General features: G+C 36.2%; 2 protein-coding genes across 2 annotated transcripts; one reads left to right on the top strand and one right to left on the bottom strand.

Annotated features, from left to right (window-relative positions):
* The first annotated feature begins 8,838 nt into the window (after window positions 1-8,838).
* Window positions 8,839-11,338, top strand: LOC110789872 (40S ribosomal protein S19-1). Its single transcript, XM_021994571.2, has 4 exons — window positions 8,839-9,034; window positions 9,850-9,940; window positions 10,602-10,785; window positions 11,045-11,338. The coding sequence occupies exons 1-4, from the start codon at window positions 8,951-8,953 to the stop codon at window positions 11,115-11,117; spliced, it is 432 nt and encodes a 143-aa protein (XP_021850263.2). The 5' UTR covers window positions 8,839-8,950; the 3' UTR covers window positions 11,118-11,338.
* A 5,352-nt stretch (window positions 11,339-16,690) lies between these two features.
* Window positions 16,691-20,660, bottom strand: LOC110789871 (acetylornithine aminotransferase, mitochondrial). The gene is made up of 3 exons (XM_021994570.2): window positions 20,077-20,660; window positions 18,676-19,110; window positions 16,691-17,435 (listed from the first exon to the last, which is right to left on the bottom strand). Exons 1-3 carry the CDS (start codon window positions 20,515-20,517, stop codon window positions 16,911-16,913), a joined length of 1,401 nt encoding a protein of 466 aa, XP_021850262.2. The 5' UTR covers window positions 20,518-20,660; the 3' UTR covers window positions 16,691-16,910.
* Window positions 20,661-21,106: the final 446 nt, after the last annotated feature.

Raw genomic sequence — 21,106 nt, 5'->3', positions numbered from 1 at the left:
TGATTAACACATCAATTTAGGTAATTTAGTTTTGAATTGTGTTTTAATAAACAATAACATTAAGAAAATCAAGACAATCCACTAGAAAAACACACAAAATAATCTAAACAACAGGATCAAACCCCTAATTAAACCCCTACAAATCACACTAACTGAAAATAATATCATGATTTTCACTAAAGTACTTAATTTCCGCATTCAACTCAAAAAAATGAGGATATTTCTACAAACAAACAACACCAATTCATAATGCTGCTTGGGTAGACCAGAATATTAGGTATACACCAAGATATAAATGGCCCAAAATATTAGGTGTTACATTTTATTGTCATGGCCCACGATTTAACCAACTAAACTTAAGTTATAGACCATTGCTTACAAATATAAGATAACTGAGCATTATTTAAAATAGGAATTTGAGCCAGTAATACTGCAGCAAGAGAAAACAAAAGGCAACAAAAAAACAAATTCCATCAAAAAAAAAAGCCACACCATGTTCAATTCTCAAAGTCCCAATCTTATTAAGACTCAACAACAAATCATACCACCAAATCTAAATAAATTCATACCACCAAATCACACAAATAAAATTAAATTCAAACAACCAAATCAGTTTATAATTTAAAAGAATTGACGAACCCAAAGTAGTAACAAATCTCACCCAATTTAAACAAATTATAACCTGACCAGCGCCTCGGTTGCCTCGCCCATCGCCTTCCCCGCCTCGCCCATCGCCTCGCGCAGCGCTTTGCGCGCGTCTTGCCCAGCATCTGTGCACCTTCCTCTCCAACCAATAGAGGGACTCTACATGCAAACCAAAATTGCAAAAAATTTTGGTTAAGAAACAATAATTTTGATATTCCGCTTAAAAATCAACGGCGGTTTTTGCAAAAAGAATTGGTAAAGCAACAAAAAATTAGTTTATCTGAATATTACAAAAATTGCATGAAGTAAATTCCGATTAAAACCCTAAAAACATCAATCCATAAAACCCTAAAATGCTAAATTAAGTTTATTTTAATCTTTTTAATAATAAACGAACCACAACACCATAGAGAATTTAAGACGAAGATAGAGGAATATACCTGTGCCACAAATCGACGGCGCTCGCATTTTTTGAGGTGATATGGATTCGGAGTTAGAGAAACGAGTGTTGCCTTTTTCGAGTGTTTTTCGCCATTTATTGCTCAAATCAGCGCCATTTCTTGCTCAAACCAGCGCCATTTTAGGGTTTAGATAAGAAGGGGAGCAGCGAAAAGAAGAGAGAGAGAGAGGCGGAGAAACAAAAGGAAATAGAGAGAGGAAGCGGCGGTACAACAAAACAAAATGGGGTTAACAGGTGGAATGAAATACTAAACCCTACAACACTAAACCAAACCAAACTTTGGGCTTTGAGAACATGGGTCGCTCTAATGAAATGGGTCAACTACTGAATTCTACTAAAACGAAAATGAACATTTCAGAAAGACATAAAAATAAAAAGCATCAAAACAAAATTTTTAATTTATTTTTAATTAAAAGTTTTACTTTTGTGGAAAAGAAAAATATAAGGAAACAAAATAAAACACTTAATTTATTTTAAATTAAAATATTCGTTTACCAGAAAAGAAAAACAAAAGGCCTCAAAACAAAATATTTAATTTATTTTAAATTATAATTTTCGTTTTTAGCAGAAAAATATTTAATTTTTACTTAACGGACTGTAGTAGTTTACTAATTGGTTGCTTGGTGCTCATTACGAGACGTATTTGTATGTGTGTGTTTTGGGAGAAGAGAGGAAACTTTTTACATGCTCTAGAACATTCATGAAACGTCAAACGAATCTACAGTTAAGTTTTAATTTCTAATATGCACGCACGCATCGCGTGCATATAAGACTAGTAATATAGATTATAACTGAGAAGAACATTTAGAAAACGGTCAAAATAAAAACGGAAATAATATTTAAGAACGGAGGGAGTAGTAAATATATAGAGGGTCACATACTCACATGTAGGCATGTAGCCCCATGTAGGGGCAGTGGTTAGGGAGATTTGATCACTTGTGAGTATGTTTAATTTAGTAAATTTAGCGGGCTCATATTACGATACATCTTGCTCCGCTCGAATTCTCTACAAGAGTGTGGGTGGAGGGATGTTCTAGGCTCCTAGTGTAGTTAATGATATAATTGCCGCAAATTTTTGCTTGATTAATAATAGCATCTAATGGGCCAAGTTGTTTTCCTTAAAAAAGAAAAAAAAAAACTCATTTACCTATATATTTCCTCTGTTTCACAATATATGAATCATTTTTAGTTTCAATAGTATCTATTACTATATATTAAAAGAGACACCAGGAATGACACGTGTCAATTCCTGGTGCGATTTTTTCCCGCCAAAAATTCTTTCCTAAAAAGAAATATCTACTTTATTCTATTTTTATTTTCTCTTCTTTTGTATAAATGTTTATAAATAGAAAAAATAATAGGATTATTAAATATGACATTATTAGACAATTTTGGTAATATTTAATCAGATCGCCATATCAATAATAGAAAACATTCTTACTAAATATTTTGTTCATATGAAGCATATCAAATATTTAACTTGGTCAAATCATCATATTAAACATATAAAATATATAATACGTAATAGAACGGAAATTGCATATTGTTATATAATAAAATTAGTACGTTCGAGATTTATTAAAATTAAGGATCAGATTAAATCAGAAAAAAAAAGTTCAGATCAGATTAGACCAGACCAGATATTATTATTATTGTTGTGTTGTTTGTTTGTTGTTGTTGTTGGTATATATTTACATCATTGTTATTATTACTATTACTTTATTATTATTATTGCTTTAATAAAAAATGAAATTTGTTGTCGGTGCAAAAACCGATTTTTACATATCATGTCCATATAAGAACTGGTCCAGATGAGAACTGGTATGTAAAGATCATGACCAGATCAGTCAGATCATGTCCAGGTTAGATTTGATCTATATACATCATGTCTAGATAAGAATTGATTCGATCTGTATAGATCATGCCCAAATAAGAATTGATATACAAAGATCATATCCAGATCAGAATCGATCTGTCCAGATCAGAACCCATACGTGTAGATCATAACCCATATATTTGTATCAATCTATCTGGATCATGTCTAAATCTGTACTGATTTGTCAAGATGAAGTTCATATCAAAACTCATATGTCCAGATCATGTCCAAATTTGAACCGATCTATTTCGATCAAAATCGATATGTCCAGATCATTTTCAAATTATAATTTGTCTGTACATATCATGTCCAGATCAAAGCTTTGTTGTATAGATCATGTCCAGATCTGTACTGATCATGTCCATATATGATCTGGTCTGTCCAGATCATATCTAGATTTTTGGTTAGAATAGAGTACCATGCATTAGATTAACCTACGAAATTACAGAAATACGGGTTATCGTTACCCGCCGCTCCATCACTGACAGATGAAGGGCCTACACAAATAACATCATTGTCTTTGCAAATACTAGCATAAACATCTACTGGGGGGTTAATGTTTACATAATTAAAGGGGGGGGGGGGCAGTTTAACAGCCTTGCTTTCTTAGCCACATGATCTGCATCCTTCACTCCTTGTCTCGGCACGCTCCTTAGGGACCCTGATTGAATTCTCCCGAGGTACTCCCTACACATTGAATAAATATTAGTCATCTTGTCCTTTGGGTGGTCTTCGTTATTGATTCCTAGCACTGCTCTTTCACAATCCGATGAAATTGTGATATCATTCCAGTTGTTATCACTACACCACTTTAGAGTATGGAAGATCGCCAGCGATTCTGCACTTAATGCATCTGTTGCCGTGGTTTTGCCCGTGATAGCCTCTTTCCATAGCCCATTTTTGTACCTGCATATTGCTGCATAACCTACTGCAAGAGATGTTTGACAAAAGGACGCATCAACCTGGACATGAAGGTTAGAAGTAACCAGTTCCAAGACGACAGATTTGGGTTTTTTTCTTATAATAGGAGCAGCAGTAGAGAACTCCTTAGCAAGCCAAAGAGTTTTCCTCCACACTGAAACAATTGGTTTAGATTCCTGTTTAAACACCCACAAATTCCTCCTTAACCAAATACCCCACAAGGAATAGGAAAAAACCGTGGACAGAGGGCTCGAAGCATGATTAGGTGGATCTTTTCTATTTATGTTACTCTCAAACCACTCTTTGAAGGGAAGGGAGGATCCTAGATTGTGATGGTTGTCCTTACTAGCCTCGTCCCAAAATTTTGTTGCCCTAGGACAGTCCCTAAACAAGTGGTTCATATCTTCTTCAATACTTGGGCAAAACGAGCAGTTAGGGTTAGGAATAATGTGTCTATGGGTCAAATGGGCCGCACAAGGAATTCTCCCCCACATAATTAGCCACAGAAAAATTTGAAGTTTAGGGGTACATTCCACTTTCCACGGGATTGCCCAATCCCCACTTTTCCCCTGCAGATTTTGGAGATCTTTTCCCATAGGAGGGAGTAGCCAGATTTAGAGTCAAAGAACTTCCCCTCCCCCAAGGAACACACCGGAAAGTCACACCCTTTGGCCGTAATTGAGATAGCCTGGATCCACTGGTGAAGATGAGGGGGAATGGGCACAGAGAGGTTATCAAGACACCATGCCTTATTAACAATTATATTACTCATAGTAAGGTTGCTCTCATTCTCTATTAGAGGACCATGGATGATGTCTCTTAATTTTCCCTTCCCGGTCCAGTTATCCTCCCACAGATTAATGTGTTCCCCATTGCCAATACACCAAACCGACAGCTTAGAATAATCAAACCACCCTTTGCCCACATCTTGCCAAACATGGGACCCCAGTTTAAAGCTCTTTGGGTAGCACCTATTTGCTATGTATTTTTCTTTAATTAGGGTTGCAGCCAGATTTTTAGAAATATTAAGTCTCCAACACAGTTTGATCATTGCAAGTTTGTTTAGAATCGTGGCTTTCCTCACTCCTAGGCCACCTAAGGCAGACGGGGCACACACTCTATCCTAAGACACAAGATGAGTTCTACGATTTTCAGCATTGGAGTCCCATAAAAAGTTTGCACAAAGACTGTCTATATCATTGAGGATTTTTTTGGCAAAGCTAAGGATTACATACTATAGTTGGCAATGGAGGAGAGAGTTGACTTGATTAGTACAAGTCTCCCCGCCTTGGAAAGGCATTTAGCCTTCCATGTAGCCAACTTACTGCGAATTTTCCTAGCTATGTGGCTAACTTGGCTTGCAGTCGGTCTTTTATCGGTCAAGGGGAATCCTAAGTAAATACCTAAGTCAGGGCTTTCAGGCACTTTCAAATGGGAGATGAACATGTCCTTATCCTCAGCAGGGATGTTTTTCGAAAAATAAAGCTTGCTCTTTTCTGGATTCATTTTTTGACCCGAACAATCCCAGAAGGAATCCAAAGTGTTAGCCATCCCATGAAGGGTTTGCTGAGAAACTTCTCCAAATAGGAGTAGGTCGCCAGCAAACAGGAGGTGAGAGATAGGGGTGCCATTCTTTTTTAGGAGAAACGGTTTCCACACACCATTCGATTGGGCTTCACTTATAAGGGTGGAAAGGTATTCCATGCAAATGATGAACAAATAAGGGGAGAGAGGGTCCCCTTGTCGGAGACCTCTAGAGGCATTAAACTTGTCAGAAAGGACCCCATTGATACGGATTCTAGAGGATGTTGAGGAGACACATTGCATGATTAGATCCGTTGAGTCCTTATCAAACCCATGTCTATGAAGGCAGAAACGGATGAAACTCCACTCAATTATATCGTAAGCTTTTTCTAGGTCATTTTTTAGTGCAAACCACCCCTTTTCCCCCTTTTTTTGTTTCATTGAGTGGAGAATTTCTTAGGCTGCTATGTAGTTTGTGTCACACCCTCTCCCTGGCAGAAAACTATTTTGGTTAGGCGAGATAATTGAGTTCAGGAGGGGTCTTAGTCTGTGGACAATGAGCTTTGAAACAATTTTATAGCTCGTGTTACAGAGGCTAATTGGCCTATATTGCTTGATATTCTCAGGTTTTTCAGTCTTTGGGATCAGGCAAATAGAGGTTTCATTAACATTATCGGGAAAGGCTTTTTCTCTGAAACACTTAGTGACAAAGGCCAGGATGTCTGGCCACATGGATCCCCAGTGGTTTTGGAAAAATTGTGCATGGTACCCATCCACTCCGGGGGCTTTCAGGGCCCCAATAGCAAACAAGCTGTGGTGAACCTCAGCTAGGGAGGGTGGGTGAGCCACACATATGGTGTTATCATAGTCCACTGGGGAGGGCAGGCCAGGGGATTCAGAAGCAAACAATCTCTTAAAGTACTTGACAATGTGGTTAGAGGTTTGATCAGGAGGAATTTCTTCCCCAACATCAGAAAACAGGTTTTCAATCTTATTCCTTTTTCGTCTAATCAGCACTGATGTTGGGAAGAATTTTGAATTTCTGTCCCCTTCAGTCAACCAGTTTGATCTGGCTCTCATCATCCAGTAAGACTCCTCTTTTTTGATAGAGGGACTGAAGTTCATCAGACAAGTGCTCATCTAAGTCATGAAGGTGGTGACATCTAGGACGCAGTTCAAGAGCTTTTTGGACACCATCTAGTCTTGCTAAGAGCAGTTTTCTTTCATGGAAAATATTCTTAGTATTAACAGAGGCCCATGATATGATTTTAGGGGTAAGGTCAGAGAGCTTGTCTACAAAATTAAGGTCCATGTTTCCCCATTCCCGGTCAATGAAGTCAGGAAAATCAGGGTGAGAGTACCAGTTTGACTCTATTACGAAAGTTTTCCTTATTTTAATCAACGGTTTGGGTTTGAAGCAGGAAAGCTTAATTGGGCAATGGTCAGAGGAGTCCCTTGTTAGGTGAGTTAAACAGGAATCAGGAAATTTTTCAAGCCATAAAGTGTTAACCCAAGCTCTGTCAAGCCTTTGGAAAATTGGTTTTTTCTTACGTTTATTTGTCCAGGTGAAACGGTTGCCAACAAACCCCACATCAAGAAGACCACAAGTATTCATACAAGCCAAGTACCTATCAACCCTTTTGTTTCGATCCACCCTCCCCCCCAATTTTTCAGCCTGACAAGTAACATCATTAAAATCACCAATGACCAACCACGGGATATTCATGTGCACAACTAATTTTTCCAGATCACACCAAGTATCAACACGACTTTTAAACTTTGGACTCGCATAAATAGCAGATAAAAAAACAGGAAAGGGTGAAGTGTTTACCTGTACGATGCCATGGATTGCGTACATACCATCCCCAAATCAGAACATATCTAGATTATAACCAAATTTTTACATACCATCCCCAAATCAGAACCGATCCATACAGATCATATCAAGATCATAATTGATATGTCCAGATCATAACCTCTTTATCTAGATCATGTCTCGGTCTATCTAACATTAGGAATAATTAAATCATGAGCAAAGTCAAATAAATAATAACAATATTGTAAATTTTGGTAACATTTATTTTACAAGTAAGCCGTTTAATATTAATAAATGTAGATTTTTGTTTAAATTTAAATCTGAAAAATCAGATCAGATCATACCAGAAAAAATAAGTTCAGATCAGATTAGATCTGAAAAAATAAGTTCAGATAAGAAACAATAAGTTCAGACCAGATCAGATAAAATCATACAAGATCAATCAGACCAGATCAAGAGAAATAAGGTGAACGAAACGGGCTCTAACCCAGTAACAATTTATAAAAACACAAAATTTATCTTTACGTATTACGGAGTAATAATATGGTCAAAGTTAGTACAGAGTAAATAAATAGTATTAACAATCAAAATAGATGCACTAATTCACACACTATATATTTATTAAAAAATAATTTTAAATATTTTTTACTAGGATAAATGATTTTTTACAACCTAAATAAATCGAAAAATTGGTTTTTAACCACCTAAAAAATAAAAACTTATATTTTACCACCTAAAAATAATAATTAAAACTTGTATTTTACCATGCACATGAAAACAAAAAAATAGATTAAACATTTATGTGAGGCCCACTAATTCGATTTCCCTCCAATTTTTTTACACCCCTCTACTATTTTCTTTAACTCTTCACGCTCCTCTCTTTACTACCATTGAACTTTTGTCAAATTTGTGAATTAATGAAAGGAAAAATTATGTGAATTCATGAAAGAGAATGAAGCAGGGGAAACGAAAAGAGCTAAGTACATGAAATCGAGGAAAAAAAATAAAATATCAGAGATATTACCGTTATTGTGGTTCCTCACCTTAACGATTTCAACTCCTTTTCATTTTCGGGTGGTAAAAACATGTTTTATTAGACCTGATCATCTATAGTCCAGCCCGCTGCAGTCCGAACCGAAAAAGTACGAGTTTGGCAACTTCAAATACGTTGTTTTAGACCAAAGCCCGAACCTAGCCCAAAAAAACCCACTCGATCCGAAAAGACCACACCAGTTCATGGGATTGGGCATGAACTTTTATGTTAAACCCCAACCCGATCCTCACTTTGATCACCAAAGGCTCAAAGATGGTAAAATACCAGTTTTATTTTTTAGGTGGTAAAAAATAATATTTTGATTTTATTAGGTGGTAAAAAAAATTTGTCGTATTCGCTAATATGTAATTAAAAATATTAAAAGTAAAATATTTAAGTAAAAAGTCAATATAATATAATAATGCATGTATTGTGAAACAGAGAAGGTACATACATGGATCACACATGGATCCGGTTCATGTGGAGTATACAAGGCCCGAACCTATAAACCGGATACGGGTAAGCAGGTGAGAGGGTTCTTTAAAACCTAAACAAAACCCTAGAAGCCCCTCCTTTGCCATCAAAACTCGCCTCCATCCATCTGCGTCTGCACAAACGGCCTGTGTGAGGAGAGAGAAAGAGAGAAGGAGAGTAAAAGAACAACAAACAACAACAATGGAGGGTGGGAAAACAGTAAAAGATGTATCTCCTCACGATTTCGTCAAAGCTTATGCTGCTCATCTCAAGCGCTCCGGCAAGGTTTCCCTCTTTCTCTCTCTTCTTCTCCTTTATTGCGGTTTTCTGACTCAAAATTCTGATTTTGATATCAAGCTCTCGTTTTTTTTATTGAATGATGTTAATATATGATACTCTGTGATTAGGTTATGTTTGCGCTAGTTTTTTGTATTGAAATTGAAATTCGAGCTTGATTTTTTTCCCCATTTAATACGGTTTCAGGGGTTTATAGAGATTTTAGGGTTGTATTTGTTATGGTGCATACACGATGAAATCATTTGACGAATGTGACAAATTTCATGGAGTTTTATGTTATTTTTGGAATCTTTTTTATGTAGTACGACTGTACGAGTATATTAATGAACGAATTTATTAGTTTTAATAGTGTTTTATGTCCTATTGGTAATCATCTATATAGTGTGAGCTGATTTCGTTTAGTTCGTTTGACATTTGTATTAGGAATGATTATATGCCGTAGAATGAAGAATTGGGTAGCCTGATTGTGCAGTTTAGACTCAAAAATTGAATAAAATAAGGTAGAGAAGCTTTAATCATGGCAAGCGTAGTGATTTTAGTTGCTGCATTTTCCTTGGTCTAATATAGTAGATGGCCGTATTTGCATTTGAATAAAATAAGATCAGATACACTTGAATTAAGGCGAAATTTGTGATCTTGGTTAAATTGTTTTTTCTTGGCATAATTTGGGGTAGGAACAATTGACTTGAAAATTGAGATAATATGTTTATCACTTGACCCTAGTTGCAATGAATTAAATAGTTACTTGTAGCAAAGTTAGACTTTTAAATATCATAGTCTTTGTTTTCTTTTTCTCTTTCTAGATGGAGTTGCCTCACTGGACTGACATTGTGAAGACTGGTAAGCTCAAGGAACTCGCTCCATATGACGCTGACTGGTATTACATTAGGGCTGGTAAGTGTATTTTCCTGGGTGCTTTATTTTGTTGTGCACCTGTGATTGAAACTACCTGTTATTACCTTTCCTGTACCTATCTATAATTCCTGCCTATCTCATCTTGCGTGTTTTTGCTAAGCTAATGTAGCCATGTAGGTTTGTACAATATGAAGATGCTAGCATATTTAAACAAAAAAGATAAAAGAATGCTAGCATCAGTTCGAAGTCTGTTACTTGGATAGGTGCGCTACTTAAAAGTTGGGATATCTGTATTTTCCTTTTGTTTTTGTCTTGGGTTGTATATATTTGCGGATCATGATTTTATGGTGCATTGAGGTTTGTACTTTATTTCAGGAGCTTATTTTATGGTCAAGTGATAGAGATCATGTAGATTTTAAAAGTATGATAACCTTGTAGGTGTTTTGAAGTAGAGTAAGATGTTTGATTGTGTTGTGATTGGCTACTGAAGATATTTCCGATTAAGTGTCACCCGGTTGTTGCTTTGTTGGTCTTCCATTTTATTATCTTTTACCTTCTAACTACATGGAAATTCAGTAAATAGTACAATAGGCTTGTGTAATAGATGTGCCTTCTATTTCTCACATCTGCTGTGAAATTTGAACTTGGCATTGTATGTTTGTTGTGTTTTAAAATAATTAAAGCTCGTTCTTTTTGGCAGCCTCAATGGCAAGGAAAGTCTACTTGAGGGGTGGACTTGGAGTTGGTGGATTTAGGAGGATTTATGGAGGAAGCAAGAGAAACGGTAGTCGCCCTCCCCATTTTTGCAAGAGCAGTGGTGCTGTTGCCCGTCACATTCTGCAGCAATTAGAGCAAGTTAAAATTGTTGAAATTGATCCTAAAGGGTAAGTTCTTCTTTATTGTGATTATAATCAGCTTGTAGATACAAGCCCTGTGGCTGCATTGTGACTTTGTGAGTCAATCTTGACACATTTAGGTGTAATGTTAGCCATTTCAAAGCTGCAATTAAAATATTGTACACTCAATTTTGATCATTTAACAAGTTGATGTGCATTAGTTTATGGTGTAATGTTTCTGGCTCTCAAAAGGGTAGTTATGTGGTGATGGACAGTTCACTGACATTTTTGCATATTTATCTGGCAGAGGAAGGAAAATCACATCAAGCGGCCAACGTGATCTCGATCAAGTAGCTGGCAGAATTGGTGTTGAGGTGTAAGAAAATTGGTCTGTACTCCTACAAATACCAATCAGATCGTTTTTTTCTCTCCAGGTCGGATGAAAACTAGGTGTAGAGGAATTTGTTAGTTTTCTACAATTTTGTTTCCTATGTTGAATTTGTTAGTTTTCTGATGCTGTGCAAGTTATCTGAGATCATTTTGCTGCGGAGAACACAGTTTTGAAATTTAATTTTATGAAATATATTTTACTGATTTCCTACTTTGTTGTGTTTCACTTGTTTGTAAATCATTTGATTTTACATTGCTATCACAGATTGAGATAAGCAGTTTCGATTATTAACACCATTGATTATCGTTAGTTTTGGACCATTTGGTAATACATACATTCAAATTTCATTAAGGAAAATTTGGTAATATTAATCCAACCTTTGGCCGATTTTCTTTTATTAATCCCACCTACGACATATTTTTTAATAATCCCACCTTTACTACCCGACGACTTTTATTGGGCTTAAGTGGCCGGTAATCGGTGACAAAGTCAACGAGATGGTGATGAATTGATGATGATGACTGAATATATCGAGAGAGAGTACTGCCATGTAGAGAAATAATGCCGCTTACAACAGTTTTATGACCTGTTGGGCCCAATAAAAGTTGTTGGGTAATAAAGGTGGGATTATTAAAAAATATGTCGTAGGTGGGCTTAATAAAAGAAAATCGGTCAAATGTTGGATTAATATTACCAAATTTTCCTTTCATTAAATGTAGTCACTTCTATCAGTTCTCACAGCATCCTGATTGAATTGAAAAATTGCGGACTATTCTTGGGGTTCGAAACTGAAATTTGATGACTTGAAATAGGATAGGCTTGGCAAGGCGGCATGCTGTGAGCATGTGATGTGTGCAAACACATTACAACGCCACATGTAACATTTCTTTAAAATATAGTACCATTTCGTTAAATAAAGAATATCATTTCGTTAAAGATATGTACCATTCATTTAAAAAAACAAATGTACTTAGAGCATCTCCAATGGTTGTAGCTAGGGACTAGCTTGAAATTTATAAAAGTTTCAAGCTAATAGCTAGACCATTGGAGTGAGAGTAATAAATTAGCTTGGTCAAGCAAATTAGCTTAAACAAGCTAATTTGCTTGACAACTAGCTCCCAAAAATTGTCAAATAATTATTGACAAGTGGGATAAGTGGGACCAATTTGAATAACAAGCTAGTTGCTAGCCATTAGAGCACAAATTAGTTAGACAATGTAATAGCTTGAAATCTTATGTGGCATAACAAGCTAATTGTCAAATTAGCCTACCATTAGAGATGCTCTTACCATTTCATTAAACTTTGTTGTTGTATGCGGATTTGACTTCCTCAGTGACCTAGCGGTTGAATGGTGGAGCTGTCTTTTTAATAAATAAGGTTATGTTTTGTTCACGTTATACTACAAGAAAATGAGTTTAGATAATTTCATAAAACATAAGGGATGGCAAAATACAATTTATAATCATAATAAGTTATATTGAGTTTAGATAAGTTCATAAAACATAAGGGTTGACCAAATACAGTTTATAATCATAATAAATTTTGATAGTTTATTACCTTAGAGAAATCCCAAATTCTTGTTTACACATCGTAGTAAAAACTAACATAAAATGCTTAAAAGTTAACATTATATAGGTAAAAGTTATCTATTTTTTAGTGGTAATTTTTTTTTATTTTACTAAAAAAATTTTCTTCAAAATCACTAACAATGTATAAAATTAATCATTAAACCATTTAAAATGTTTATCTATAATTTTAATTTTTTATAGTATAAAGTTAAGATAAATAGTGTTTTACCACATACAAAAAAAACATAGTTTCTACATGCAGAAATTATTTTCTTTGTGCAAAATAAAAAAGGTCAAAAATACCCTTCTATATCCTTACTAAAAAAAATAAAAAAAATATCATCATTATCTTCCCTCCTATCATCAGACCCTTCTTCCACTCGGAACACACCATTTTCATGAAAAAACAAAATCTTCAACCTTCATCTAATCTTAGTTTTTCAATTTATAATGCACATTAGTATTTCGATGTATACAGTTTTTTGTGTTGAACTTAGCTAATATGTTCAACAAATATCAACTTAGAAAGATAAAGGTTCCGGACCTTCAATGGCAGCGACGAACGGCAAGTCGACAAAGGCGGGTCGGCAACAACAATATTAGTGTACAATCGCTACAACACAAAAATTCCTCTTTCACTTTCAAGGATCGAAATATAAACAAATGGGGAAATCTTCAAAGTCTGGCCTTAGGCATCAGTATTCAATGGCCTTATGGCAATAACTGATCGAACAATTATCTACACAAAAAATAAAAATAAAGGTATAAAATTGAATAGTTAAAAGTCGGCAACTATTTGGTTACGGAGCACTTTCTTTGGGTATTTTTGTCATTTACAGTTCTATGTGAAATCAATTTCTGCATTAAGCAACACCAAAAAAAAAATGATTTTGCCCACCTAAAAAAATAAAGCTTTTTTTTCACCACCTGGAAACGGAAAGATGGATGAAACATTTATGTGGGTCACACTAATAAAACTTTCTCTAATTTTTAACACTCTATGTGTGATTTTCTTTAACTCTTTCACCCACTGTCATTTAATTTTGTTAGGGGGAGGTCATAAAACAGATTGAATGCATGAAAACGAGAAAGAAGAGAAAATATTAGAAATATTAACATTATGGGGGAGGTCATAAAACAGATTGAATGCATGAAAACGAGAAAGAAGAGAAAATTTATTAGAAATATTAACATTATTGGTGGCTCCACAACGTTTTTCATTTAATTTTTAATTTTTTTTAGGTGGTAAAACACAAGTTTTAGTTTTTAGGTGGCAAAAAATATTTTTTTCAATTTTTTTTGTACACGTTGTACTTGTAAGAACTTTTGTAGATAAATTTAGGATATATACTTTTAACCAAGGTTGTCAAGATCGGGATCCTACCTATGACTGATGGAAGAGAGTAGGATTAGATCGGTAGAATCGGATCAAGATCCTACTCCCTCTGTTCCTTTTTGTTCTTCCCGGTTGGGAAATGGTGTAGGAATTAAGAAAATAGAATCTTGTAATAATTGGTTGTAAGAGTAATGATTGAATGTAAGAGAAAGTAATGAAGTAGTAAAGGAAAGTAATAAAGAAATGAAGGAGAGAGAATATATTTTTAATAAAGTAATAAAAAATCATAAAAGTGGTGTTGGGTGGGTGAATAGCGAAATGTGAATGAATTAAATAAGGGATGGTGGGGAAATTTATGGTAAAAAATCATGTCCAAAAATAGAAACGGGAAGAACATATAGGAACGTCTGAAATAGAAACGGGAAGAACATATAGGAACGTCTGAAATAGAAACGGGAAGAACATTTAGGAATGGAAGGAGAACTAAATAGTAAAATTAATGTTTATATCATTAAAATACAATGTCAAAGCATGTCATCAAATAATCTTAAACTTAAAGATCATTTTTTTGATCACACTAGTATTGGACCGTGCGCTAGCGCTAAAGATGGCTGTGGGCCGGGCCGGACCGGGCTTCGTGCCGGGCCCACGGGGCGTGGGCCTAATCGTGCCAGGCCCACGTTGTTTCGTGTCGTGCCGTGCCGGGCCGAAAAGTTAAAAATAAGGCCAAGGCCCGGCTCAAGCCCACGTGCTTTCGTGCTGGGCCGGGTCGGGCCCACGTGCCTAAGGCTAATTTGACTAAATTTAACGTGCTTTGTCGTGTCGTGTCGGGTCGAGTCGTGTCGTGCCTTGTCGTGCTTTTTCCAAAAAATTAAGGCCCAGGCCCGGCCCACGACCCACAACTTCGTGCCCGTGCCGGGCCGTGCTTTTTGCGTGCTCGTGCCGGGTCGGGTCGGGCTTCGGGCCGGCCCGGCCCACAACCATATTTAGCTAGCGCGCACGATCCCCAAGGTATAAAAAAATTGTTTCGTAAAAGGGCATTTACAAATTTATGGCGAACTCTAGGAAAACATAGCTAAAGCTCGATTTGCTCGTAATTGATAATATGTGATTATAAATCAAAAGGTCTTGCGCGCACAAGGTGTACAATAAATTTATTGTACACCAAGATAACTTTTACCCATTTTTTCGTAACTTTAACCCAGTTTTGATTAACTTTTATATTAGTAAAAAAAAATTGATAGAAATGATTAAATGATTAATTTTATACATTATTATTGGTTTTGGAGAAATATGATTTTACTAAAATGAAAAATTTTATCACTAAAAAAATAGATAACTTTTACATATATAAGCTTAACTTTTAAACATTTTGAGTTAACTTTTACTTCGGTGTACAATATTTATTGTACACCCTTTGTAAATAAGAATTTGTGATTATAAATACGTTTACAAGAGGTTTCATTGATATTTTAACATTCCACGTGCAATATTAAGCTCTCCAAAATTGTTATTGTAATATTCTACATGAAACATTAGCAACGTGCTTAGGTTGAAAATGGAAGGGGGAGCATCTCATAGAAAATCAAAGACAAAAAGAAGGGTGAAAATACACATTACACTATTGATAAGAATAAGACAAAAGAAAAACAAAGAAGGAAATTAGGGGTATGTAGGTAATTGCACTATTGGGTGAATAGTAATAGAAGTTCAAGACTTTATAAGTGTTAGGATAAGATAAACATTTGTGTAGATTCAAGTGCAATTAATAAGATGTGCGCAATGTTGTTGAAGTTGAGATTTTAGTTATGATCAATTCAAGTATTAATTGATAAAATTATACAGTAGGTAATATGATTTTATTCCCAATTCAAATTCCTAATTCAAAATCAACATTTCCTAATTCAAAATTTGAAATATATTATGCTAATTAAAGAATATGAAAACCTAATTCCAGTTTTTGAGCACGAAAACACAAAACAACAACACGCACAGTTATACGAAATTCATGTGTTCGAAGACTCACCTTGTTTATGAGATTAATTTTGTGCCTGAAACCTTGATGAGATTGATTCTTGATGAGATTTGTTGGTGTTGGAGACGCCTTCGATTTTCTTGACCAACCGAGGAAACCAAAAGTCTGGGAGTTTGAGAGTCTTTCTCTTTCAGAGAGATTCAAGTTGCTAGAGAACGAAAATAAAGACTAAAGGGTATTTTCTGCTTTTTACGGGGGTGCGCTAAAGTAAATAGAGGTTGTTTATAGCAATCGTGCTAATTTATTGATAGAACATTATGATATTGCTAAATATATGTTATTATGAACTATTTAGTAATAAAAAAATGATTTATTATCTTAAAATATTGTATGCTGGATCGGATCATGTTAAGATCCTACCACTCAAATATTTTATCGAGGTAGAACCGTAAGATTTTACACACTTTAAGATCCTTCCTAAGATCTAAATCGGTAGCGTGTTTTTGATCGTAGAGGCGTAGGATCATAGGATCTGAATCAGAAGTTTAACAACCATGGTTTTAACCTTAACCTTCCTAATTTCAATGTATTTTCCTTTTCAAACACCCTTTTTTTTTTTTGAGAAAATCAAACGAAAAAATGCCATCCAGATCGCTACAAAAGCAGTAAATACAATAACAGCTTGACAAGCATCAAAGATCTCAATGTTCTGATTAACGAGTGGGATATCTTGAAAATGACAATTTGTACATTAAACCAAGGCATAATCCAAAGAGAGGCTAGTAGGAAAAATTTATTCCTGATTTACAGCTACGATGCCAATTATGAGCTTTGGATCTATTGATGTTACAGGGAAATTTGACAATCATAGACTCATCGTACACAAACCCAACTCAACTGCTTCAATCCAGAGACGGGAAACACTTTAGGAGAATCTCAGCACCTGTTTCGAGCTCCCGTTCTGATATTGTTAGTGGAGGAACCAATCTCACTATGTTTCCTTTTCCAGCAGTTAAAATTAACATTCCTGAATTTCGACAAGCATCAACCAACGGGCCAGCTTGTACATCCAACTCTATACCGATAATAAGACCCTTCCCTCGGACTTCTTTGACATGTTGGTTTCCTCCCAATTTCTTTGCTAAGAGTTCTCTGAAGTCGTGACCTTTCTTTGACACGCTAGCCAAAAAACTAGGACTCGAGATTTTATCTAGGACAGTAAGTGCAGCTTGACACACAAGGGGTCCACCAGCAAAGGTGCTTCCATGGTCTCCGGGGCTTATAGCTGATGAAACTCTTTCTGTAACCAGCACTGCTCCAATAGGTAAGCCTCCGGCAAGAGGCTTTGCCAGTGTCATTATATCAGGGTATACACCGTAGGCTTCATGTGCCCAGAGGTAACCTGTTCTTCCCAAACCACATTGCACCTAGTAATTGACACACATAGAAAAGAGTCCAACGAGTCAAAATGCAGGTATAAAAAGAGCAACTCTTTTCAATTCAGCATGAAAAAATGGACGTGCGTGCTCTCCTCCTAAGTTCTGCCTGTCCATCCCAAACCATGACATAAACAAACCCCCCACCACCCCCCCCCAACCCCACCAAATCCCCGGAAAAAGAAACAGAAATTCATAGTTGAGAGAGCCTCCACCAATGATAGTAAAAAAGAAAACAAAACATACATAGGCAAACGAACATAAAGTGCAAGAACATACATAAGCAAACAAACATAAAGTGCTACAGTTAAGACGAGCAAACAAAACATACATAAGCAAACGAACATAAAGTTAAGACTAGCAAACAAAACATACATAAGCAAACAAACATAAAGTTAAGACGAGCAAACAAAACATACATAATTCGTTTAAAGTGCAAACATACATGATCCTCTCTGGTAATCCCTTAGGTTGTTTAGATCGGATTAAAAGTTGTTCAGGATGCACCAATAACCTAAAAAACTACTACTAACTCGTTGATAATGTGCAAATGTGATTTCGGGAAGCCGAGGGATGAGGGCTAAAATGATGGTTATTCTCAGCTAATGAAAAGAGGGTAGTGACTGTAGGCTTGTGACTCTGCTCTCCAAACTCAAATATAGCATGGAAGGATCAGAATGAACCTTTAATCAAATGCAGGAAGCATTACAGGTTTACTGTTGGAAGAAGTCTAGGCTAACATTCAATTCTAGAATGCAGCCCATGCCTTTCCATTCAACGCAATACCAAGCAGGTGCATCGCATAGTTTTCTATTGAAGAGGTTGCGGATGTCACAGTGCAACTCATACAAGGACAGGGGCCCTCTTCAAAGTTTGTTATCACTTAAGTCCTGCTCAAACCTTTTACTAGCATCATCATTTCCATTTCCCATAGATGAGCCTTGGAGATGATCAGCCACAAGCCATGACTACGCATATTGGACAACAAACATAAACTATTCAAACAACTTGCCAAAAAAAAAAACTCAGACAACCAATTTAAACCATTTCTCCATATAAGAGAAAACATCAATATAAGTCCTGGAAGTAAAAAACCTAGTTGCCAGATGTAAGATATGGGGAAAACTATACCGTGTTGAAGAACATTGATGCTCAACTGCTATACCTACTTTAGGAGATTTGAGGTTCTATCGAAATAATGAGTTTGAGCCAGAAAACTGTAATTGCTTACCTCATCATAAACCAAGAGAGATCCAGCTTCATCACAAGTAGCACGTAATGACTGTAAGAATTCCTTGGTGGCACTGTATATGCCACCTTCACCTTGAACAGGTTCAACAAAAACAGCAGCTACTTTCCCACTCAATATAAGTTCTCTCGCAGCCTCTGAATTGCCATATTCAAGGAAAGTAACTCCAGGCATGAGCGGCTCAAAAGGTGACCTGTAATTTTCTTTACTAGTCAAAGAGAGAGCACCAATTGTTCTTCCATGGAAACAATTACTGAACGCGATAAACTCTGTTGGTGGGTTTTTTTCATCTGGATGAGTATGTCTCTGGAATTTCCTAGCAAATTTTATGGCAGCTTCATTTGCTTCTGTTCCAGAATTCGTATAAAATACGCGATCAGCAAATGAAGATGAAACTAGACGCTTTGCAAGCTCAACCTGAAATCAATTGGTAAACACTTTCAAAATTTTCCCTCAAAATGAAGGATCATAGTGATTACTGCTTAGTATAACAACACATACAAGGGTTGCCATGTTACAATGCCAAAGCAGACAAATAAAAGTTTAAGATGTATCACACAACATTTACAGAACAGGATTAGATTTTTGAAGAAATAAATTGTACTTGTAGAAAGGATGAAAAATTCATGGTTCACACAGTGATTAAGTTGAATCCTCGGTAGTCTTAAGCAAAAAGGCCCTTCAATAAGAAAGAAATGCTAAAAATAACTGTGACAGCTTTAAGCATTTGTCAAAATCGAAGACCAAAGCATGGACCTAACCAGAATTCCACCATACAAATTTCGGGTTCACAATGCCTTCACTTGCCACTAATCAAATGTGACAAAGTCCTCAACTTAGCACCACAATAGTATTTATTTTAATAGAATTTTCTATTCCTACTACCTTGGTTACCACTTACCACCCAGTCACATTCACATCCAATAAAACACAACACTTCAGACATGAATCGTTTCATACACATAAAAAAATTCTCTTGAATTTCAATTGTAAAAGACATTCTCATTTGCATACTAGCTCAAGTCACTTTCCATACTCAAATTAATCAGCAATGGGATTATAACAACAATGTCATATACATACTCAAAGACATCTATTTCTAACATGTGAGATAACTGCATTAACTGCATGCCAATATTTCAATACTAATGCACGAAGCAATCCCCCCCCCCCCCCCCCCCCCCCCCAGAAGTTCCAAGATCATCAAGTGTAAAGCTCAAAATCAAGTTGCCTATCAGCAAACAACACATCAACGAGCTCCAAAATTAAAATCCCATTTCCTGAATTGCAATCAGATATTCAGATTACAACCCAGAACACGAAAACTAACAAAAAGAACTTAATCCAGAAATGACAGAGAGAGAAAGAGAGTGTGTTTTATACCATGGGAACGGTGTAGAAAATGTTGCTAACATGGGCCAAAGTACGGGCCTGATCAGAAACGGCTTGAACCCAATCAGGATCACCGTGACCAAGGGCATTAACAGCAATCCCAGAAGTAAAATCCAAAAACTCTCGCCCTTCAACATCATACAATTTACAGCCTTTTCCATGGGAAAGCACCAGAGGAGCTCTAGCGTAGGTCCCCACTATCACCTTCGCATCTTCCTCCATTATCTCCTTGCTTTTCGCGCCAATTCCTGAGGCATTCTTCTTCTGCTGTAAAACGTGGACGTTTAGGCATGCTGAAGGTGGGGATGAGGGAAATTGCGCGCGCTTTTGGTGGCCGGAGGTGAGGTTTGGGAGGTTGAATTGACGGCGGAGATTGGTGGGCGAAGCGACGGTGTTACCGATGATGTACTGCAGGAAAGAAGACGACGTCATTGGTTCAGTTGAAGGAAAGAAGAGAAGTTATCAATTAGGGTTTATGGAAAACAGGAGAAGAGAGGGGTTTTCTAACCTATTGATTCATTTGATTGTTTTTTTTGTTTGGTGTGGTGAGAAACTGAGAACCATTTGATTGTACTCGTATTTTTTTCCTAGACATGTCAAAAGAGTCAATTATGTGAGGATGAAGCTCTCTTCACAAACACACAAACCAAAAAAAAAAAAAACAGTGAGGATAAATCTATTCTGCTCGATTTTTTAGTTGTGCCTTATTTATGACATAAAACTTTCGGGAATTGATAGACTTTGAGAGTTAAATATATTTTAGGTTCTGATATATACAATCCTAACATAAAAATTAGCACTTATTTATCATTAATGCTTGTTCGGTCCCCCTGTGGGACCCACTTTCTACACAAATTACCAAGATACCCTTTCAGGGGAAATTACTGAAAATACCCTCAAACACAAACCTCTTGATGGGCTCAGACCAGAAGTTAGGGGCACATATCTCAGCCCCCTACAGGCCCAAGATTCCATACCCCTACACTTGCCTATATTTACTAATAATGCCATCCTGCATTAC

This window comes from Spinacia oleracea, chromosome 5 (assembly GCF_020520425.1).
Source record: "Spinacia oleracea cultivar Varoflay chromosome 5, BTI_SOV_V1, whole genome shotgun sequence".
NCBI classification, from domain to species: Eukaryota; Viridiplantae; Streptophyta; class Magnoliopsida; order Caryophyllales; family Amaranthaceae; genus Spinacia; species Spinacia oleracea.
Note: the sequence above shows the minus strand (reverse complement) of the source record. Positions and strands in the feature narration are given on the sequence as shown.